Consider the following 24,632-nt stretch of genomic DNA (forward strand, 5'->3'; position numbering starts at 1 on the left):
TAACGATAATCTTTAGAAGGATCAATGCTTCCAAAATGGGACACTTGTGTGACTGTTTCAGAGTTTTAACAATTAAAAAGAATAGAGATGTAGCAGCGCAGGTCGAAACATTATTTCATGAGGTCTTCTTCCGAACCACATGCAGCAGATTAAACAGTGTGTTGGAAAGTTTATTCATTAAAACTCCTTGGAATGATATGAAATCAAACTTTTACCATCTCACTTATACCTTCAGTCTGGCCTTGCTGCACTAAACATGAAGTTTTTCAAACATGAAAATAATATTAATCTTCCGTTATTGTAGAAAACCCTATTTGACAGTGAAATTTCAGGTGCACAATCTTGGTATTCAATTAACAATAATTAATATCAATCAGAGGAATTAAGTTTGGCAAGAATTATATCTTTGCATCTAAGTTGGTGCAAATGGTTTTGAGTCACAAAAAAGTATGATCTAATAGCATGAGTGCACGTGTGTATTTAATAAAGACAAAAAAGAATACATCCATAAATAAAAAAAGAGGCACCAGACAACGAACCACTCATTACCCTGATTCTGACCGCTCAAATATTATTGTCTTCTTTTATACTATATATTATGAGAAAAAAACCATATCCATTCACGTTTGCACCTTGCCATTTTAAATAGCTTTTCATTTCAGTTTTCATATATATTATACATCTGTCCAACAAGATTAAATTCAAAAGGAAAACAGAAAACAAAAATTACAAATGCACTACATAAGCTACTTAACATCTGTATATTTTGATCAAAATAGAGAAAATTAACATCTGTATCTTTTTTTTTTACCATATAAAGTGCAATACACCCAACACTGGCGGGGCCAGTTTTAAATAGTCAAAACAAGGACAAAATAAACACTGTAACGATTTTAATATCTAATTTCTCAAATGCCTCCTGTGCACAGTTAATGAACATGGTCAAGTTTTGTCAAGGCTCAGTGACTTTGAAGATTGTTTTAGACATTTCATGAGCATTCCTTTTAAAAATGACCAGAATTGGCCTTGTTATCTAAAATTATTAACATTTTAATTAGCACGTTTTGTTTGACGATATTATACGTTATTGCAGGTAAAATTTATTACCATAAGACAGACCAATCAAAAGACCTGCAGGACGCTAGCCAATGTGTTTTGTTGTTTGACTTAAACTTTACCATGGGATTGAATACAATTTAAACTAATTGACAGCATCTGTGCCATTGCCACAGAAAAAAAATTATAATATATATGAAGAGTTCAGATGCAAAAGCCTCAAGTGCCATCTGAAATTTCCTTCTAGAATGATCATTTTTATCAAGCTTGTATGTTTATGTTCACTTATTTCACTTTAATGGCAATGAAAATTACCTATTAATTGTCATTAAAGTGAAATTACTGAACTTAAATATACGAGCTTGATAAAAATAAAAAGTTTAGAATAAAATTTCAGATGGCAATTAGAGGCTTTTGCATCTGAAGTCTTCATATATATATATATATATATATGATAATTTTTTTTTCTAGAGAAAATATTTTATATATATATATATATATATATATATATATATATATATATATATATATATATATATATACACATACATATACATATATGTATATGTATATATATATATATATATATATATACATATACATATATATATACACACACATACATACACACACATATTATGTAAACAAACCTTTAAGTTATATGAAATTAAACACGATTTGACAGCCCTAATATAATATAATATAATTATATATATATATATATATATATATATATATATATATATATATATATATATATATATATATATATATATATAATATAATATAATTTAATTTAATTTAATAGTATATGTCCCTCAAAAACAAACCAAAACAAATCCACTTATGATTGAAGTCTATGAGGTAAGTTTCACCATTCACCTCAACTGTAAGTGAATGAGTGTCAACGCATCTTTTTGTTTGTTTTCACAAAATGAATTTAGTCGTTGAAATTATCGTAATGGCACAGGTGCAGTTCATAGTTTTTAATAACTGGACCTGGAAGGCTTGAACTCACTAAAAAACAAAGTATAAAGCACATTTCTTTGCCACATATATGATGTCGACCATTCCTACTCGCATAATTGTGACGGCTCTACAATTGTGACTTATTTGACCCAATACCACTGATGTATTAAATTTATAATTCATAACGAATATCTATATAATAGAAAAGTAGATAATCAGCAATTTTTGTCCATGAGCAAGCCAGAATATTGATGGGCAAAACAAGATGTATAAATCAAGAATGAAAAACACACGAACAGCTACATTTCTTTAACAAAAATATCGCTCTGATGAAAACTGTGACTGATATATTGTGAGGGTGAGAATAAACCAACAGCACAAACCACAAGGGCTACAGCAACTCTCCAAGGACACAAGTGAGCTCAGCTAATGTGATCTGACCGCTACATCCTGTTATAATGACGCACTTCCTGTGCGAGTCTCTCTTTAAAATCCCTCAAACTGCCTTCACATCTAAAACATGCTGACAGACTTACACTAAAGTTCATCTGTCTTGATTCTCCCTCTTCGTTGTGTTCAGTGCAAGACTTTATTTGGCCATTGGCACAAGCATAAACGCTCAACAACACACGTTTATACTTAATAATCTGCAAACCGACCAGGCAACAAAAAAAAAACGAAAGAGGCATCAGTTGATACGGTGTGAAGATCTGCAACTCAAAACAAGGCTGCACTGTTTGGCTAAAAGATGCTTTTTATTCAGTTCCTTCAGATCATGGCGAGTTTTTCAATGGTTTCAGAGAGAATCTGTTTCCAAAGCATTCGTCAATCAAGGCGAATCCCAGTTCTTAAAATTGAGGTGTCTATATAGCAGCGCTGGATATTCGGTGGCAAACAGAAATTTGCAAGGAAAGGCCTCGGTTGACCTCAGATGAGTCTGTAGTAGTGGTTTATCGCTCTAAAGATTCGATGAAACGGGACTGTCGCAGTAACGCCTTTTAAACGAATGCAGTTCCGCGAACTCTTTACAGTCATGTTGATGAAGAATAGATAAATGAGACCTGGGCTCTTTCAAAACTAGATTCGGTCATCAAGCATTCTGCACCTCAGTCTTGCTGTTCACTGACGTCTGGATGCCCGCTGGTGGCTTGGCAAGGGCTCTTGGGTAGACTTCCATTGGTCTCAGGTAGTCTGTCAATGCCCAGGTAACCCACCAGGATATCCGCCCGTCTGTGGGACAGACTGAGGATGTCTTCGGCCAGAGACGGGACGGACGTGAAACGCACCTTATCATGGTCAAACATGTCCTTCAGATACTGCACGATCTGTTGCTGCGGAGAACAAAGGAGAACGTGAAATTAACTTCGATATAATCATGTCTGAAGTCTCAATGTGTTTGAGTCGACTGGTGTTTTTTAGTGGATATACTGTATGAAGTCAGTTCTCGAGTTCACAAAGGTGTCCGAACAGAGGAACCACAGGTGTACATCAACATATTCCACTAATGACAAACAAACAACTGAATTTCTTCATGTTCAACACTATTGTTTTAGCATTTCCAACCAGACAAACTTATTTTTGTCAAACGTTTTGCATGTAAAATGTGTTTGTGCATCTTTATGTACAATAAATGACACTTGTTTTGATAATTTCTTATCTAATGCAATGACATTCAGAGATTTTTAGTTTTAATATACATGTTTTTTGAAGAAAATTAACAGTTTTATTCAGCAAGGATGCATTAAATTGATCAAAAGTGACAAAAAAACATTTATAACGTTACAAAATGTATTATTTATATTCATCAAAGAATCATGAATACTATAGTATATCACTGTTTGCCCGAAAATATGAAGCAGCAACTGTTTTCAACAACAATAATATTCAGAAATGTTTCTTGAGCATCAAATCATCATATTAGAATGATTTCTGAAGGATCATGTGACACTGAAGACTGGAGTAATGATGCTGAAAATACAGCTTTGATCACAGGGATAAATTACATTTTACAATTTATTCACATAGAAAACACTTGTTTTAAATTGTAATAATATTTCACAATATTAATGCATTACATTATTTTTGATCAAATAAATTCATCTTTGTTGAGCATAAGAGACTTCTTTCTAATCCAATGCTGCAATAAGTCTTCCCTAAGTGTCTAAATATTTCTTTGGGCCACTATTATATTGTATATGTTTGACCTACATTTTATTAGGACCCAAAAGTACTCATATTGTGGTGTGTATTCAGGTTTCAGACCACGCCCCCAACATTATGAGGTCAAGCTATAAACATTAGAATTTTTTAACATGGTTTTAAAAACAATGGTTTTAATACCATTACGCCCATGGAATGAGTGCCAACGTGTGTGTGTGTGATACATATATACATGTATGTATATAAATATATATGTTATGTATGTGTATATACAATTACAGACAGGGTTTACGATCTGATCGCAGACATCAGAGTGTCACAGAGATCAGATTAGCATCAGATTAGCATCAGATTATGTGCTGATTTGGATTACACTTCTTCCTGGATTACTAGAGGTTTATCTCAGGTGTAACGGAGGAGTGTGGAGAATACTGAGAACGTCTTACCTTGAATATGGTGCACACCTCACTGAGGTGCTGTCGGGGGCCCAGAAACCCGAAAGCCAAAACTGGACTCACATGTTCAGAGATGGCATAGAAATGGGCAATGAAACCGTCAGGAACCTGAGCAACAAACACAAAACAAGCAATACTATTAAAGTCAGACTCTATGAAACCTCTAACTCAGTTTGTGCTACAGATATGATTCCTCAAATCAAGCAATTTAGATCAGAAGTGTTTCCAGATCTGAACACGAACCGGATGTTTTGTTTTTAACACTCACCATTAGCAGTCTCCTTTTGGCTTTTAGGACAGACCAACAGGCTGTAGCCAATGCCTTATATAAACAGAGAGAGACACAGAAAGATAAAACAGAAATTAAGAAATACAAAGACACAGAAATTATAGACCTTAAAAAAAACAAAAATCAAAATGCATTGAATTTACCAATACTCTAATTGCTTCTTAGTTTCAGCATATAACCCCCTTCTAATCAAGAACCAGTGTTTGACTTTTTAGGATTCTTGGGTTGCTATATGGTTCTTATTTAAACAGGGTTATTATAGGTTGTTTGTAAAACCTTTTGTTTTCTGGGTTCTGTAAAGCACCAAAACATAGATTGTTCCTGAAGAACTAGAGAATAAAAACTTCTCTTTTTATCCCATGCTCCTTTTTTGGTTCTAAACAAAACCTTTATTTTCAAATTGTGTAGATCCAATATGTTTGGACTCGAGCTCTAACGTTTCCGTACCGTTTCCTTGAAACTATCCGAGAGCCATCGGTTCCTCAGAACCGCGACCACTGAAGACGGAGGACTTTCCAGATCTTCAAACGCATCCATCAGGATAAAGTCCAGCACAATGTCAAAGAAGTTCATACAGACCACCTAGAGCACAGTCAAAGGTCAAAGGTCAGAATTCTGTAAGTCTAAACAAAGAGCCAGAAAGTCAAGTTATTTTAGTATCATTTATATACTATAATATAAAAATAAAAGCTAATTCTAAATATTAATACATACTACAATTGTTTGTTTTGGTAGTTTTGTTATGCATTTTTGTAATTTTTTTCTTATTTTAGCACTAAATTTCATTCAAAAAAAAATTACGTTTAAGTTTTTCTTCTAACGTTTGTTTATATTTTATTTCCTTTAATATTTATTTAAATTACTGAAAATATATTCTTTAATAGTTTAGGTTTTAGTTAACAATAACAACACTGGGACAGACAAGAATACCAGCTGGAAATCCGACTTAAACACACAGGTTATTGTTTAGCCAATGGAAATGGACGGAAAAGAAGGAACGAGAGACAGACAGATAAATAGGAGAAAATAAGACACACCCCTCGTCCGTCCAGCTCCATCTTGGTGACCGACCACGTCTCTTCTTTCTGTGTGTACTGCAACATTTCATCATAACTCTCCAGAAACGCCTTTGGACTCTAAACATTCACACACATTCAAGAGCAGATGACAAAACCTTAATTTCAAATAAAAAAATCCGGACATAAAATTTGAAAATGACTGTTTTTACTTTATTAATTACAGTCTCTAGTTTTATTGTGCGCAATTCATAAACGCGTGTTATTTTATGAGATTTTTTTTAATACAATTTATATAAAATTGTATATAATTTTTCATCAAAGTGTAGTAACTTTATCCACTTCTGAAACAACTTTCCTTTCTTTTAATTGGTTAATAATAATAATAACCAATAATAACCAATAATATCACATCATACTTCTCATGAATAATATAGATATATTATTACATACATAAATTATTAACCACTGTATATTCAGCTTCATTCAAAAATGTCACATTACAGTTGAAGGGAACCTATCATGCCCTTTTACAAAGTGTTGATCTTGTTTTTGGGCTCTACTAGAACGCTTTGTTTAGTTCCTGTCTCTATGAAGCCCCTCCTTCTGAAAAGCACACTGTGCTCTGATTGGTCGGCTGGAGAAGTGTGTTGTGATTGGTCAAGCGTTTCCAATGTGTTTTGGAAAATGCCCCGCCCCCTTACCATAACCGCCAGTTTCAACACAGTACTAACTAACTCAACCAGGCCCCGCCCCCTTTATTCTGCGTATGAATTATTATAATGAGGAATATTGTGACATGTTCATTCCCTGGAAGAAAGCTCAAGACTACACTGTTTCAGGGAGTTCAGAAACACTGACACTGATATAGAGAATAACTCCTGCTGGAGGGACTTTGTAACTTTGCAGAGCTATCAGGATGTGAACAGAGTTTCAAACAGTATAACAAAAATTGTTTATGAAAAGCATTGCCAAAGTTTAATCTGCATCAGAATTATGTGTTTTAATCATTTTTAAAAGCACCTTGTTGGCTTTGGCCAGGAGTCCAGATATCATCCGCTTCCCTGTTTCCATGAAGAACATTCTGTGTCTCTCATCCAGCAGCAGCACCTTCAGATACAACAAACACACACAGATCTCACCAACCGTTCCCGTGTGTGTGTGTGTGTGATCATGTGTGAGAGTGTGCTGACCTGGAAGGCCTGTCGAACGCAGTGCAGTTTGGCAAGGAAGTCCTGATCGCTGTAACACTCCAGAAGTTCAGTTCTGCAAAACAGAGGAACAAAAATGACAGAGTGAGTGTTCCCATCAGCCCTTGCTCCCTGAGCGAACATAGAAATCCTCAAATCCCAGAGGAGAATGTGTGAGGGGAACATCTGTACAATACGTGCAGTCGCACACTCGGCCCCATCTCATTTTAGAATCAATGCAAATGGAGTGCTGGGTTTAGGATATTAATATTCATCGTTTTATTCATTCATAAGCATGTATTGTGAAGGGCAGCAATTTATTTTATTAACAAAAACTGGGAGTGTTGATATATACAATTATTTATTCACAACTCATTTTGTGACTTTTCAAGATTCAACATTTTCAACAGTTACTGAGGGAGGAAAATACATATTTTTATATTCTTTAATTGTTGGTTTTTTTTACAATACACATTGTTGCAAAGCAGCTTTACAGAAAATCATGATGTTAATGTTTATATCTAATCTATCTAGCAAATTAGAGTCGGGTGATCAAACAGTTACATTTTGCTACGATACAAGCAAATGAGATTTGATACATAGTATATATTGATTTACGTGAGTATACTGTATTGATTTATGCGAGTATACATGCTGATAAAGTTGAACATACTTTATATAAAGAGCCGGGGCGATGAAACAGTTACATTTTGCAATAAAAGTCAAGCAGTTGAGATTTGCTATATAGTATATATCGCTTTACATGAGTTTGCTGTATATACACATTTACATTTATCAGACGCTTTTATCAGACGCTTTTATCCAAAGCGACTTATACAGTGCTATGCATAAGTTTAGACACCCATGCTAAAGTTGACTAAAAAGAGGAATAAAAAATCATCTTTTGGAAATTTAACTTAATGCCTTAATTAAAAAAAATAGGAAAAATCCAACCTTTAAGGACACCAATTTTCTTTGTGAATGAATAATGTATCGTAAATAAATAAATGTTCTTCCTTAAAATACAGGGTTTATAAGTCTGGACACCCCTATGTTAAATTCCCATAGAGGCAGGCAGATTTTTATTTTTAAAGGCCAGTTACTTCATGGATCCAGGATACTATGCATCCTGATAAAGTTCCCTTGGCCTTTGGAATTAAAATAGCCCCACATCATCACATAGCCTTCACCATACCTAGAGATTGGCATGGGGTACTTTCCATAAGATCATCTCTCAATGCAAATCAAACCAGCTATTAGGCTAACTGAAATAAAACCATGCCAATCTCTAGGTATGGTGAAGGCTATGTGATGATGTGGGGCTATTTTAATTCCAAAGGCCAAGGGAACTTTATCAGGATGCATAGTATCCTGGATCCATGAAGTAACTGGCCTTTAAAAATAAAAATCTGCCTGCCTCTATGGGAGTTTAACATAGGGGTGTCCAGACTTATGCACCCTGTATTTGAAGGAAGAACATTTATTTATTTACGATACATTATTCATTCACAAAGAAAATTGGTGTCCTTAAAGGTTGGATTTTTCCTGATTTTTTTAATTAAGGCATTAAGTTCAATTTCCAAAAGATGATTTTTTATTCCTCTTTTTAGTCAACTTTAGCATGGGTGTCTAAACTTATGCATAGCACTGTATTGCATTTCAAGGTACACATTTACATTCTTATCACGTCTTATTACGTTCTTGCTTTCCCTGGGAATCGAACCCATGACATTGCAAGCGCCAACGCTCTACTGTTTGAGCTACAGGAAAGCTTACACAGATAAAGAGGGATATAATATATATTTTTGGGTTCAGGGTGCCAGTATGTAGTATTTATGTTGTTAACATGCAGTGTGTAGTATACACTACCTCAGTGATCTGCAGGTCACATGTCCATCTCTCACTAAACTTAATGCTTCTTCGTACAGAGCTGCCGGCTTCAGCGGATGATACGTGTCCTCTAGTGAGAACGTCTCAAACAACTATAGAGATAAAGAAGGAAGTGACATCATATACATGCAGGAGAACTTGCACTTGTCTGTTAACACCCATGTGTGTATGTGTGTGTGTGTGTGTGTGTGTGTGTGTGTGTGTGTGTGTGCGCGTGTGTGTGTGTGTGTGTGTGTGTGTGTGTCCTGACCTCAGCGGCAGAGAAAAATGAGTCGTCCGACGTGACTGTCGTGGCATCGTCGTCTCGGATCGGATGGGAGCTTCCCACTGTGGGCAGAATCAGCGTTCCTTCACTCTCTGCACACAAACTACTTCGTTAAGTAAGCTACAATCAGCACACAGGGGACATAAAGCAGGGCTGCCAACTTTTGTTGCCTGGCTGGAGTGAGATTTGATGACTGAATTAATCCAATAATTTAATTTTTTATTTCATCTTAATACTGTAAATTATCCATACTCTGGATAATGGCTACCGTCAACTGTCTGGTTACCAACATTCTTCAAAATATCAATATTTTGAAATTGAGATTTATACATCATATGAAAGCTGAATAAATAAGCTTTCCATTGATGTATGGTTTGTTAGGATATAATATTTGGCCGGGATACAATTATTTGAACATCTGGAATCTGATGAATCTGAAAAAAATCAAAACATTGAGAAAATCTCCTTTAAAGTTCTCCATTTATGTTCGTGATTGTGCTGCATTCACTCACAAAAATAAATGTTTGATATATTTACGGTAGGAAATGTACAAAATATCTTCATGGATCATGATCTTTACTTAATATCCTAATGATTTTTGGCATAAAAGAAAAATCTATAATTTTGACCCATATAATGTATTGTTGGCTATTGCCACAAATATACCCGTGAGACTTATGACTGGTTTTGTGATCCAGGGTCACATATTATTAAATGCTGTAGAAGTGTGAAACCAAATGAAACCTTATTGTAAAGTGTTACCTGTGTTACAATATACAACTTGTTTGTCCACAGTTTTTAAAATCACTAAACTAATTACAGATAAAAAATGAATCTTTTTTAAGATTATAGTTCTTGAGTAAATTTTATGTTACATCAATATGCATATGTGACCCTGGATCACAAAACCAGTCATAAGCCGCACGGGTATATTTGTGGCAATAGCCAACAATACATTATATGGGTCAAAATTATCCATTTTTCTTTTATGCCAAAAATCATTAGGATATTAAGTAAAGATCATGATCCATGAAGATATTTTGTAAATTTCCTACCGTAAATATATAAAACATTTGTTTTTGTGAGTGAATGCAGCGAATCGTGAACATAAATGTAGAACTTTAAAGGAGATTTTTCTCAATGTTTCGATTTTTTTTGCACCTTCAGATTCCAGATTTTCTAATAGTTGTATCTCGGCCAAATAACAAACCATACATCAATGGAAAGCTTATTTATTCAGTTTTTAGATGATGTATAAATCTCAATTTCAAAAAATGGACCCATGTGACTGGTTTTGTGGTCCAGGGTCACATTTTAGTCTAAATTCCTGTGTCTATTTCTCTTTTGCAATACAAACGCACAGTAGAAAGGGACAGCTCTATATTGATCACACTGCAAAGTGCGGGAAGCAACGAGTTCAATCGATTAAAAAAAAATGTTTTGAACAAATCAAGTCCCATGCTGGTGTGAAAATCCTACGAGCAGATTTATTTTAAGGTGTCTTTTTATTTGGTGTAAGAGCATTAGACACAAGACATTTGGCAACCCTGTCTGCATGTGTTTGTGCGCGTCTGACCCAGATCCGCGAGCAGGCTGTCAGGTGGGATGGTGCTGCCGAAGTCTTCCTGTAGATGATAGGCTCGGTGCAGCAGAGATTCCAGCTTCTCCGCAAACTCATGATTATGAAGTTCAGGCTGAAAATCCAATTGCAGTTGAACAGGAATCACACAGTGAAGAAGAGAGTGAGATGAACACATGATTGTTTGGTATTTTTACTTAGTAGCTCCTGTTTATGAAATTTACCGAATGACGCTCAACGAGTTCTGACCCTTGCGGGGCGAGACTGCTGGAGCCAGATGCGCCGGAGTGATCTCTGTGTCTGATGTTTAAAGCCAGTTCCCACTTCCGAAGGGCTTCCTCAAAAAGCTCCATTCCTGCAGGAGGAAGAGACGAAAGAAGACCACCATCAGCTGCACACATCTCTACACTTAAAGGAACACTCCACCGTTTTTTGAAATAGGGCTTATTCACTTTCTTTCCTACATTTAGATAGGTGGGCAAATGCATTTTTGTCTCAGTGCATGCATTGTTTTAGTTTGACAGGGTCGGCACTAGCTTAGCTTAGCATAATGAATGGAATCCTTTGTTGCCAGCTAGCATGTCCTGAGTAAAAGTGATATAAAAATAAAAAAACACTTAATTACTTCTTGTGGCCTGCGTATTCACAACGAGTACAAATAGCGATGCAGATTAACACTAGGCGATTTCCTATGCAGATATTGACTTGGGACTATATTAGGGGGAAGCACAGGCGAAGCACTGCTACTTGGGCGCAGAGATATCACGCTCAAGTAGCAGTGCTTCGCCTGTGCTTCCCCCTAATATAGTCCTTAATATATAAGTCAATATATCTGCATAGGAAATCGCCTAGTGTTAATCTGCATCGCTATTTGTACTCGTTGTGAATACGCAGGCCACAAGGTTTTTTTTTTAATCACTTTTACTCAGGACATGCTAGCTGGCAACAAAGGATTCTATTCATTATGCTAAGCTAAGCTAGCGCCGACCCTGTCAAACTAAAACAATGCATGCACTGAGTCAAAAATGCATTTGCCCACCTATCTAAATGTAGGAAAGAAGGTGAATAAGCCCTATTTCATAAAACGGTGGAGTGTTCCTTTAAAGAAGTCTCTTCTGCTCAACAAGACTGCATTTATTTGATCAAAAATACAGTAATATTGTGAATTGTGTAAGTGAACATGTTAACAAGTAATTTATTCCTGTGATCAAAGCTGAATTTACAGCATCATTACTCCAGTCTTCAGTGTCACATGATCCTTCAGAAATCACTCTAATATGCTGATTTGATGCTCAAGAAACATTTCTGATTATTATCAATGTTAAAAACTATTTTAAAAGTTAAAAATATTTTATGAAGCATTTATTTGAAATAGAAATCTTTTGCAAAATTATAAATGTTTTATTCTTACTTTTGATCAATTTCATGCATCCATGCTGACTAAAAGTATTAATTTCTTTTAAAAAAATCTCAAACTTGTGTTTGGTAGTATATTTATTAACACTTAAAAGTCTCTGAATGTCATTGCATTAGATAAGAATGACAAGTGTCATTTATTGTAAAGAAAGATGCACAAACACATTTTACAAGCTAACTGTTAATATAATATTTGTATGGAAACTGAGATTTTTTCAGGACTTTTTTAATGTAAAAAAAATGTTCAAAAGAACAGCATTTATTTGAAATAGAATCTTTTGTAACATTATAAAGGTCTCTACTGTGACTTTAGATCTATTTAATGCCTCCTTGCTGAATTTTTAAAGTATTAAACAGTAGTGTAGCATGTAACAAAGTATGCAGTATGGAAGTATGGAAGACAATACAATAGATCACAAGACTATCCTACATTACCCATGAGATACAGGTTCTCAGCATTGGCATCCTCTCCGACGCCCGCCTCCTCTGCCACAGGCTCCGCCTCCCACGGCATCCCAGTGTTCACTGATTGGTTGGGAGAGGAGGGGACTCGCATCTGAGGCAGATTCAAACCAAACCGTTAAAAAGCCTTTTAACAGCAGTTTTGTTGACAAATAAACAGGTAGACGATGCTTGTGTCGGTGAGATTTACGCACAGAGGCGATGCTGTGTGAAGAGCTCGAGTGTTTGCTCTGTGCGAGAGACGAGACGCCGCTGAGCGTGTCATTACTGCGGGTGCTGGGACTCATCATCTGCCGACCTGGAGCCGGACCTGAGAACAAAAAGAACAAAATATCCATGTTTTTTGTATATAGCATTTTACAGGTGACCATGAAAAACTGCATTTATTTTTTTCTTTTAAAATAAAAGATTTAGTATACAATCACATTCTCACATGGTCACAAAAAATTATTTACGACTGTTTTTGGTGAAAGAAACCCTGACTAATATGTATATATCAGGGTTGTCAAGCGATTACATTTTTTTAATCTAATTAATTACACAATGTGCCGATTAATTGAACATCAAATCTGGCTGAGAAATGAACCCCAAAAAAGATAATTTAAAGTTATTATTGTGTTAAATGAGAAAAGCATCACATAGACTTTTTAGAAATAAATATTTTATTTGATTCAACATATAATTTATTATTCAACAAACTTTTAGTCTACAACGGCCATGATTTTTTTTCTCAATTGGTACTAGATATATTTACAGACCAAGAGTTTGGTTATCAACATTCGTCAAAATATCTTCTATCTATCAAAAAAGTCATACAAGTTCAAAACAAAACGAGGGTGAGTAAATATAAATAAACAGAATTTTCATTTTTGGGCAAACTATCCCCAAAATATATATATATATTTTTTTTTAATGAAGTAATACTCTAATTAAGAAACTAAAACTGCCAGTGGATGGCAGTACATCTTTAAATGAGTAAATCTTTGAGGATTTCTTTCTTTCATTCGATTCGTTCAACATTCAGGAATTAAGTAAATGTCTCTCTTTATGAACCGTCTAAAATTTAACACATTATTTATTGAACTGTTGTATAATATAAATATCACATTAATGTACTGATGCTATTCAGGAAAAAACATCACGCGTTTGATATTACGCTCGTTACTCATGTGATATTGCAATAATATAATATAATATAATATAATATAATATAATAAAATTATGAACATTAAAAAAATGTCAATACTATAAAAGTGTATAACATGTAAAAGCAAACTGCGCGAACATCCTCACCTCTCTTGAGCGAGGCCGGCCGGCTGGTCCGGAGCAGCTGATCTGGGATGCCCACAGGTTTCTGTGCTTCTTTACCCACCACCTGTTTCCTCTTCCTGCCCCGTCTCTTTAACTGATGTGCGGTCAGCGCCAGAGCGACGCTGCCCAGCGCAGTCGCGAACAGAACCTTCTTCAGATTAGGGCTCAACTTCAGCTGGGAGAATATAGACTGAGGGAAACACAGAGACATTGAGTCAGGAATTAGGGATACTAGAATGGGAAAAGGGAAAAGGGAGGGAAGAAAACAGGAATCAGTTATTTGCTGTTTTCACTTTGGATTCATTATTTTAAAAAGAAACTACTCAAAATTACTGAAAACATCAACACACTGCAAGAGTTTTGTTTGCATTCTAAAGCAGATTAATGATTAATCCATTTAATCCAACAGTTTCTTAGCCAGGGGAAAGGGAATGACAATCCAAGAATAATTGCATAAATAAATCTTTTTATTTGAACTGTTTCATTAAGTGTAACAACAACATGTAAAAATCAGTGTTATTATTGTTAACTAAAACTAAAACTATTTTTGGTAATTGAAATAAATCTGAAATAAAAATAAGATATAACTAGAAAAACCTAAATTAAACTAAATTTCTAAATTAAAATTAGAAACATTGCCTTGGCAATTAACTGAAATAAGTTGAAGTACTAAAATCACACAAAAGAAAAACATAAAACTGAAATAAAAATAAATGAATAACAGCTGAATAAAAGTAATAAAAATGACAAAAACAAAAAGCAAAATTACTAAAACAAACTGAAAAGAAAACTGAAAATATAATTTCAATTTTTAAAGGTAATATTATTAAAATATCTTAAAAGCCATTTCAAAATATAAAAAATACTTTAATAGTATATAAATAATACTAAAATTAGGGATGCTCATATTGACCGTTTAACCGTTAACCGAATGTAAAAATTTTGACCGATTAATACTATCAGTTAAACGGTTTAAAACGTTTTTTTTTATCTTCTTTTTTTTTTAGTTTGCTGCATGGTTTAAAAATAAAATACTTTATAGCTTATATATTTATTAACTCACGGAGTGCGTCGACACCTTTTTTACAGTCTATGGTCGACACGCGCAACCACACACGTCTCGAGACGTTACCTGTGTATTCTCGTCCGATGGGACATCCATCCCATCGGAGAGGGTGTTTTCTGCCGCGGGTCTAACTGTCAACAGGCTGCGCTCCAGACTGACCCCACATCACGTTGATGTTGCTTTTTTTAAATAAAAAAACGGGGGAAAAAAATGCCGTTTTTTTCGAAAGCTTTGTTCAAACGGATTCAGTGTTTTCTTTTTGTCATCTTAATTTGTTAATTATTTAAGTTTAAAAAATATATTTAGTGTAGGCCTATTTTGTTTTTTATTTGTATTATTTTATTCTGTTTTTCTCTCACTGTCAGAAATGCTGCAGGTGCGTGAAAATTTAAACTGAATCCAGGTTCTGTTGTTGATCTGTTCTGTATGCTGCTGTTTGCACTTTGCACGTTAAAATAAACCCTTTGATAAAAACTTTTTTTAAAGGGTCACAGATAGGCAACGCGTCCATTTTATTTGTATTTAATGCAATTGACCCTTCGCAAAGACCCGCCCCCCTTAGTTACTGTCGTTATGTCCGACAAGCTACGCTGCTCTCACGTAGGCTACACCATGTTCTCACGCAGTGAAAAATACGTCGCGGAGCAGAGAGGAGACTGACAACACGCTGACAGACTCAGGACAGACCAGGTTACTTTTCGGTTACTTCTGATATTAAACATATTAAACAAAGTCTCACCTTTCAAATTTGGTCATTTTTTAAAATAAATTTAAACGATACAATAGGCTACATACCATTTTGTGGCTCTCTTAAATGTGTCTGACAGATCGCTGTAGTAGAGCATCCGTTAAAGCTGCTCGTGAACCGATCATCTCTTCCTTCTATAGCATCAAATAAGTTATGAATGAACATAAGAAGGAATGTTGTTTTAAACCGCGGAAAGGGGTCAGTACATTCCGTTTTTCAAGTTCAAATCCTCCCATGTTAATCTGCTAGCTAACGTTATCTCTCCTGACTGCTTTGTCGGACAAAATGGCGGATTATGATTGGTGAGATCGGCTGTCAATTCAATATTATAATCTTATCAGTTAACGGTTAATAATCGATTAACGAGCGGCGGTTGTCGGTCGGGAAAATTAATCGAAATGAGCATCCCTAAAATAACTGTTTGAAATCTACAATTGTACAATGTGAATCAATCTGCAACTGATTATTTAAAATGGGGTTTTCCCATATTTTTTAAATGTACTAAATATGGTAGTTTTATCAATATTATCATGTTTTACATGCTTAATTTTATACCATCAGACCGGCAAAACTTTCATTTATAGTTGACAACTCTGCGTAAAATATATCAACACTTTTTAGGGCCTTCAAAATCAAACTTTTGGTCAAATTCTGAAAAAGATATACCCTGGAAATCCAGAGTTCTCGCGAGAGCACAAGTTGAATTTGCTCAGCGAGTTACTCTGGCGTCGAGTAATGATGCTCATTAAATATGCCCTTGTATCCGAGCTGCACCAATCACATCGGGTTATCTGATATAGGCGGGCCAGAGGCGAGCTAAACAGAAGACGACAGATGGCTATTGCAAGATGGCGATGGATGAACACCAGTTGTTTGAAACGGCTTTGGCCGCTACAATGAACGAGTTAGACTTGGCTTTATATCTAAAAGAGGAACAGAAGACGCCGCTCGAATCCTTCCTTTGCAAGAAGGGCGTTTTATACGGCAAGAGTCTAATCTCCCAGTTAGCTCCGCTGGTAGCTAAGCGTATGGGGCTTGTTGTGATTGGTCGTAGTGTTATCCAATAGCGTGCAGTGAGATTTTCAAATGCACGCTTGGTGCCACCCCTCGAGCTGGCCGATTTTCATTAGTCAATGCCAGACCATTCATCATTCAGATTTAGGTCTGGATTTCCAGGCTAAAAAATATAGAAAAAAAATGATATTTACATTTTTTAGAAGATAGCAACAATGCTTGGGTGGTAGTAATAGTTTGCCTTCGCAAACACCCTTAGATGCTGTGAGTGATACATTTATTTGTTAGCAGACAATATAAAGTGGAAGACCACTGTGGCATCAGCCTGTATATAGAGCAGTAGTGTGTGTATTGAGTATGATCAGATAAACAGAGGCATGTTCTGCTGTGTACCTGTCCAAAGGTGGAGTACAGGAACACAGGGATCTCAGCCACGGTCATAGCCAAGGCCTGCATGATGGACATGCCCTCTGCACTTCTGAATGACATCTCAGTTCACATCGACTCGCTCCCAGCAGGAACTCAGCTCTGGCCTCTAGGCTGCTCGTGACACTGACTGGAGATCAGCGGGACTCATCCACAAACAGAGCTTGGAAGTGTTGCAGTGTTACGCATTTTCATTGCCTTGGAGACCAAAACACATCAGATCATTACAGTGGTTCAGATTAGAAGCTTTGCTTATGTTAATGGACTGAAACACGCCATATACAAAACATGTGTCAATACTGGCACAATGAAATGCAAGTTAGATAGAAACCTCATATTATGGCATTCTCACGCTACAATAAAAGACCTATAAATATCTAATATAATAATCTGTCTCTATATAATGAGGTGAATCTCATAAAAATTGTCAGGATCATCATGCCCGGGTCATATACACAAGGAAGGAAGAAATTATATTTTACATGAAGAAAATGAAGCCTATTTCTATATTTAAGATTTCTGCATTATTTAAAGAATATATGAATAATCATTTTCATTACTATAAAATGGGGGACAGACAGATAAATACATTGACAGACAGACAGACAGACAGACATTAGACTTTAAAATAAAGAACAGATTCAGAAATACATTAATTACAGACACATTTATGCAGCATGTCTAAGCAAATCACACGCCCCTTCGTCTGCCATGTGTGACAGTTCAAGACATAATTCTATGAATTACAACAATTGTGCTGCTGCAGAATAAAAGTGGTTCTTGATGAATCAGTTTTCTCAGAAATATAAAGGTATATGATGAGAAATCAACAAACAACCCTGCAACTACATCATATATCAATATCAGGAGTCACTGGCAACTACAAAATCACATAGACAGGCAAAACCCAGTTTGTTTTAAGGTAATTTATTCCATTATTATTTGCTGATTTGATCATTCTTACTGTATTTATACTGATTCATAAATAAACTGACCCTCTTTGTGTCCATGTCCTTAGACACCAGCAGCACATTAGCTTAGCTCAACACTCATACACTATAGGCTCTTTTAGGACAGTGTCCCAGTCATATAAACATTAATGCATGCTTAAAGCAGAGATGAGATCAGACACATAATAGCAGATTTAATTGCAATATTGAAAGTGAAATACTGAAAAGCAGCCCACACTCACTTTCTCCTGGTTTGGAAGGACATTTTCATTCCGCATTGCACACACTAACCTGTGATTTCCTGGTGGGCGGGGCAGAGATTTGAGCGACAGCGGGAAAAACGTATAACGGCTTTAGATGGTTCAGTGGTAACCAATCGGGAAAGAGGAGGCAGGGACGCAGAGCGTTGATTATCCAATGACATCAACAGTCGCGACGCGACTTTTGCTCTCCAGCTTTTTTCTATTAAACCGACATCTGGCTGTACCGTACCGAGCACATAATAATAATAATAATAATAATAATAATAATAATAATAATAATAATAATAATACTTTATTGACAATATAAAAAATATTACGATCACGTTTAATGTACATTGCATGGTAAAATATGTAGTACTTGGTCCACAGTCATTAAGTGGAAATGTCACAAAATGACAAAACGATATTTTATTAATGTTACTTACAGTAGTACCAATACCCGTAGTAATATAGTATTTTATCAGTTACCATGAAAAGAGGAATGTGATGATGATAAAGTGAAAACGGTGATATTTATTTTACTCTGAAATTTGAGATATTTACCATGTCATTTAAACGTTATGTCTCATAAAAAAAAAAAAAAAAAACGTTAAAAAAGTAATATGTCTATAAGTCATTTAGGCTATATGTATTATTATTATTATTATTATTATTATTATTATGCCTGCAGCACATAGACTGCTACAGTGTCATCACACTCACAAGCGGAACTAAAGTTACAGCAGCGTTTCCCTGTGGGAACGTAAATATCAGCGTGCCAAGGAAAAATGTGAGAAGGCTAATCTTATAGCTAATTATGTGGTTATTTATTGTTTTCAAGCTCTCCATATATTGATTACCGATTACATTTAAGGCACATAAAACCATTATATAAGTGGCTGCATGTGATTATTGGTGTCTTTATTTATTTGCCGTTCGGCTGTGATGTTTATCATGATGTCAGCAGGTTTTTTCACAGTAGATATTAATAAAAGGTTATTGATCGCATCAAGTTATTACAGTACTGAGCATACTGTCATTGAATTGAATTATTGATTGAATTAGAGTACATTTTTCTTCCATGTTTTCTCAGGAAAATGAGTGTTTCCTCCCCAGTTGAGCACCTGGGTTGGAGCTTCAGCCTCAATAGGAAATGAAATCCGTGGTATTGCTTTCATATCCCATAGTATGACTGGGAAATGTGTCAGAAAATAGTTTATTATTGACTCTCTCTCTCTCTCTCTCTTGCATCCTTCATCCCTCAGAGGTTTCATTGGATCTGCCTCCTCCTCCTCTCGGTGTGTCTGCTGCTATGGTACAATCATGTGATGAGGACTGGGCTTGCCATGAAAACAGGCCTGCGTGGTTACGTGAGGGTTCATCCCAACACTCGCTCACCTTCGTATGTAAGTTGCGTTCCACCTTTACACAATTCAGTTAAAAGCTGTACACATGCTTTTGTTCATATAATGTATTTATTATCCGCCTTCAGTTGCTGGACTTCCACTGCGGCCGCTGTGCCGTGGTGTCCAGTTCTGGGCAGATGCTGGGCGGTGGACGGGGTCAAGAGGTCGACCAGCAGGACTGTGTGATCCGGATGAACGCAGCGCCCACCGTGGGCTACGAGGTTGATGTGGGGAACAGGACGAGCCTGCGTGTCATCTCCCACACCAGCGTGCCACACCTGCTACGCCGGCAGGGATATTTCTTTGGGCGAGAGGCGGACACTATATACGTCGTTTGGGGCCCGGAGAAGAACATGAGGCAGGATGGAAAGGGGAAAATCTTCAATGCATTAGTGATGCTGGCCAAGAAGCATCCACACACACACATCTACACCGTCACCAGAGAAAAGGTTCAGGACTGTGACGGCGTGTTTCAAAACGAAACAGGCAAAAACAGGTCAGTTTCCCCCCGATTATATCATGTGAAAAAGCAACTGGATTATTAAATGATGTGATCTCTTTGTCTCTCTCAGGATGAAATCAGGGGCGTTTCTCAGTACAGGGTTTTTTACCATGATTTTGGCTCTCGAGGTGTGTGACAGTGTTCTGGTGTACGGAATGATTGACGGCTCTTACTGCAGGTGAGTTCAGTTGTATGGGTAACACTTTATTTTACAGTGTCCTTGTTACATATGTTATATGTACTTAGTACCATAATAATAACAGTAAATGATGCTTAATTACATGCAACTAACCCTCAACCAAACCCTAATCCTCGCCTAACCCTATAGTAAGTACATGTAGTTGCTTAATATTACTCAGTACATAAATATATAATTACACTGTAACAATGACACCTTAAAATAAAGTGTAACCCTTTATTTTAAGGTGGCGTCGTTACATTGTACTTACTCAAATAATAATCAACTAAATGTACTTACTATAGAGTTACGGTTATGGTTAGGGTTTGGTTTAGGGTAAGTTAGTTGTAATTATACATAATTTACTGTTATTACTATAGTATACATGTAGTAACATGTAACTATGTCACTTTAAAATAAAGTGTTAAAGTCATTTCGCTCTAGTACAGAAACCAGTTTAAAGGATTAACTGGACTTGTTTACAGTTTTTACACGTGTGGATCTAAAGCTCAGTATATTATGTAATCAATAGATTTATAGTGAATCTAAATTAAATTATGAAGTGTATTATATATATACAGTATAACGGCACAATTACTTAAAATTAAGAAATTAATGATCAGATTAACATAATTCATTATGTATGTTTTGTCACAAATAACTTCCTCACCTGTACATTTACTGAATTCATTTACTGTAGAATTTACAATCACGTCTGTATTTATCTATGTTTTTATAGTCCAATATAGTATGTGACAGATTCATATTTTCAAGTGAATATTAATTTATCAATTATTGTATATTTATATACATATTGTATATAAATAGGAACAGCTATTTAAAATTAATAAATTATTATAATAAACAATAATATTTAAATTAATATAATGAGTCATATTAATAAGGACCATGTGTGACACTGAAGACTGGAGTAATGATACTTCAAATTCAGCTTTGATCACTGGAATAAATTACATTTTAAAATATATTCACTCAGTTATTTTAAATTGTAATAATATTTCACAATATTACTGATTGACATCCTGTGGGTTTGAATAGGACCATGTCAGTAAAATTTCTAAGCTTTCCTGCTTTCTCTTTTTAAAAATGATATTTCTCATCATAATGCAGTCCACTAACTTCTCTGCTTTGGCTTGATTATAGTCTCGCCAACCACTCGTTCGTGCCGTACCACTACTACGAGCCGTCCCGTGTGGACGAGTGCCGCATGTACCGCTCTCATGAACACGCCAAGAGGGGCGGCCATCGCTTCATCACCGAGAAACTCATTTACAGCCGCTGGGCGTCTCAGGGGAAACTGCGCTTCGTTTACCCACCCTGGTAACATGTGGTTACATATGGTTTCAACCGAGTCCGGCTTTGTGTAAAGATGCAGGATAGTCGTCAGCAATCGTTTCTCCTCGCAGTGCAAGTGTATGCTCGTATCAGAAACCACTGTGGTGCCTTTAGTGTGTGAATCAGTTTGGCTTTTAAATCGTGCCGCTCTGCCTTTGTTTTATATGGTACGATTTTTTTTATTTTATTTTTCTTAATATTCTTTTGCATTTTTAAAATCATACTGAGAGTGTCCGTTTTTTTCTTTTCTGTTAGTCTGATCTCTGGTAACCTGAACTGGCTGAACTCATCAGTGTGAGAGGATCTGAATTCAGGATTAGGGAGATTCATGATCACATATTTCTTTTTCTATCAAACATAAATAATCGAAATGAAGTGAAACAAGAGAAATGGACTGTTTATTCATAGCGATGATCATATTTGCAGAATCGTGTCTGAATCCTTGCATTGATCTGCTGTAAACTAAAGCTCAGTTAGCAGTGGTCAGAGATGACTAGATCCTTTATGACAGTCACTTATAAATGCGTCCATGTATTAGTAAGAGTCTTGCACAACACTGGCACAAATGTTTTTATTATCAACACTGTGATTTACTAATATTTCTTAGCACACATTTTCATCTCATCAACAAAAGGTCCGTTCATTCTTTGTCAAATCGACTGAGTCAAAATGAGATTTGGAGCCAAATTACAAGGGGGTAAAAATGATTTTAGAAGGACGGCAGCATCATTATTCGTTTTACACAGAGATTGGTTGGTCTATTAGTCAAATCTGCTGACTTTAGCAATCTTTGTTGCATTATATGCCAACGGTGACTGTTCAAAAATGGGTTAAAAGGCAGTTTTCAATTTTTCCCCAAAAACTTTGCATACCTATAACTCAAGAAGTATTAAAGACGTCTTAATATCCTTTTAGATTCTGGTTCTTAACAAACTTTTCTTTTGGTATCTTTCATTTTGAAATCCCTATATGGTTTAATTCCTATAATATATTAATATTTTGGGATCTCAATATGGATCCAAGAAATACTTTTTGAGTTACAGGCATGCAAACTTTGGACAAAGATTGTTTATGGGACTCAGACCGGTATGTTCTATGCAATTGTTTTGATGAAGACACATTTCTATTTTCAAAATAATATGTTCTAGACATTCCTCTTTAAAAGAAAAAAGTATCGGCTGTATGCAAAGTGACCCACGTTTGGTTTTTGACCCCTGAAAATTGGAATAATTTAACAATTTTCTCATAGAGCCGTATTGAGATCTCAATATCTCATGGAAATGAACCATATTGGTCATTAAAAATGAAGATACCGAAAGAAAAGTTTGTTAAGAACCAGAATCTAAAAAGATGTTAAGTCATATTTAATACCTCTTGAGTTACAGGTATGCAAACCTCAGGGAAAAAACTCAAGAATAGCTTTTTCCCATTTTTGAACAGTCATCGTTGGCATCAAAATGAAACATAGATTGCTAAAGTCAGCAGATTTTACTAATAGACCTGACAATCTCTGTGTAAAATTAAAATAATGATGCTGCCATCGTTCTAAAGTCATTTTTAGACCCCTGTAATTTGGCTCTAAATCTCCTTCACAAAATATTGGATTGCTCAATAAATATTCGTCCATGACATTTCATATTTTGGCTTTCTTCTTCTTTTATGTATGTCATTCACCAGAAAAAAAGAAGAAAATCAAATTTTTTATTGAGGTATTTACATATTTATTTTCCTCAGCTTTCAACCTAACTCTTGATTTCATTGCACTTTATTATTATTATTGTGTGTGTGTGTGTGTGTGTGTGTGTGTGTGTGTGTGTGTGTGTGTGTGTGTTCAACCATTCAAATATAGATTTTGTCCTGAACATCATCTGTTATGTACAGTTATGTTCATATCTGTGTGCATAATTACTGTCTGCAAATTATTTCCACTATTTTATCATTTATTATTATTACTATTATAACCTTTATTTTACCAGGAAAAGAAGCACATTGATATTAAGAATCTCTTTTACAAGAGCGTCCTGGCCAAGACTGACAGACACAGGTCGTTTGAGTTTAAATCAATATACCAGTACAATCTCAACCGTCCACGAGAGTTTTCATCTCTATTTTTACTTGAGAATTTTCAGTAAAGCTGAAAGAAAATGTTAACATGCTTTTATGATAAGTTTATTTTTGTATTTAGTCCAAGTTGAAAGGTGCAAAATGTCACTACGGATCCACATGGTACTATCTTCAATATTGCATGCATGTGTTTTCTCTGAAGACTGTCTTATCAGTGTTTATCTATTACATGTATTAACCAGAGGGAATGTAACTGTATGATTTGTAAATTAATATATAACAAGGTGATATGATGAATGCATATCATAAGATGATATTCAATTTATTGTGTATTTGGTTTTACGTTGTCATCTTTTTTATACTACTCTGTATTGAATGCATAGCCTAATATGAGTTATGTGCTTCCAGTGAACATCTAAAATGACTTTGTTTAAAAATAATATTAAAGTGTTTTTAAATTCAAGAGATTCTTCCAACCATTTATATGTGATTCAGCTGAAGTCATTCTGTGAGGTCTTGATATATATCTGACATTTAAATGTGCATTTATTAAACCAAGAATCGTGATCTAATGTGCATGTGGTTTGTATTGCCTTATTTATTTTGTTTCTTATTTATGATT

General features: G+C 35.3%; 2 protein-coding genes across 4 annotated transcripts; one reads left to right on the plus strand and one right to left on the minus strand.

The window, feature by feature from the left end:
* Positions 1-2,357: 2,357 nt before the first annotated feature.
* miga2 (mitoguardin 2) lies at positions 2,358-18,574 on the minus strand. Of its 2 annotated transcripts, none has more exons than XM_084137500.1 (16): positions 18,505-18,574; positions 17,280-17,510; positions 14,041-14,248; positions 12,942-13,057; positions 12,721-12,841; positions 11,094-11,224; positions 10,867-10,984; positions 9,276-9,352; positions 9,005-9,117; positions 7,139-7,211; positions 6,969-7,055; positions 5,967-6,065; positions 5,377-5,511; positions 4,909-4,962; positions 4,632-4,748; positions 2,358-3,356 (listed from the first exon to the last, which is right to left on the minus strand). In XM_084137500.1, the coding sequence occupies exons 2-16, from the start codon at positions 17,373-17,375 to the stop codon at positions 3,132-3,134; spliced, it is 1,770 nt and encodes a 589-aa protein (XP_083993626.1). In that variant the 5' UTR covers positions 17,376-17,510; positions 18,505-18,574; the 3' UTR covers positions 2,358-3,131. The 2 variants fall into 2 exon arrangements, with proteins under 2 accessions (XP_083993626.1, XP_083993625.1); XM_084137499.1 differs by having other exon boundaries at positions 9,276-9,382.
* Positions 18,575-19,255: 681 nt separating this feature from the next.
* Positions 19,256-24,473, plus strand: st6galnac4 (ST6 (alpha-N-acetyl-neuraminyl-2,3-beta-galactosyl-1,3)-N-acetylgalactosaminide alpha-2,6-sialyltransferase 4). 2 transcript variants are annotated; one of them, XM_084136997.1, is made up of 6 exons: positions 19,256-19,294; positions 19,598-19,669; positions 19,770-19,910; positions 19,997-20,406; positions 20,483-20,590; positions 21,755-24,473. In XM_084136997.1, exons 2-6 carry the CDS (start codon positions 19,658-19,660, stop codon positions 21,933-21,935), a joined length of 852 nt encoding a protein of 283 aa, XP_083993123.1. In that variant the 5' UTR covers positions 19,256-19,294; positions 19,598-19,657; the 3' UTR covers positions 21,936-24,473. The 2 variants fall into 2 exon arrangements, with proteins under 2 accessions (XP_083993123.1, XP_083993124.1); XM_084136998.1 differs by lacking the exon at positions 19,256-19,294 and adding an exon at positions 19,445-19,499.
* The last annotated feature ends 159 nt before the right edge of the window (positions 24,474-24,632 follow it).

This window comes from Abramis brama (assembly GCF_963993115.1).
Source record: "Abramis brama genome assembly, chromosome: 15".
Lineage (NCBI taxonomy): Eukaryota > Metazoa > Chordata > Actinopteri > Cypriniformes > Leuciscidae > Abramis > Abramis brama.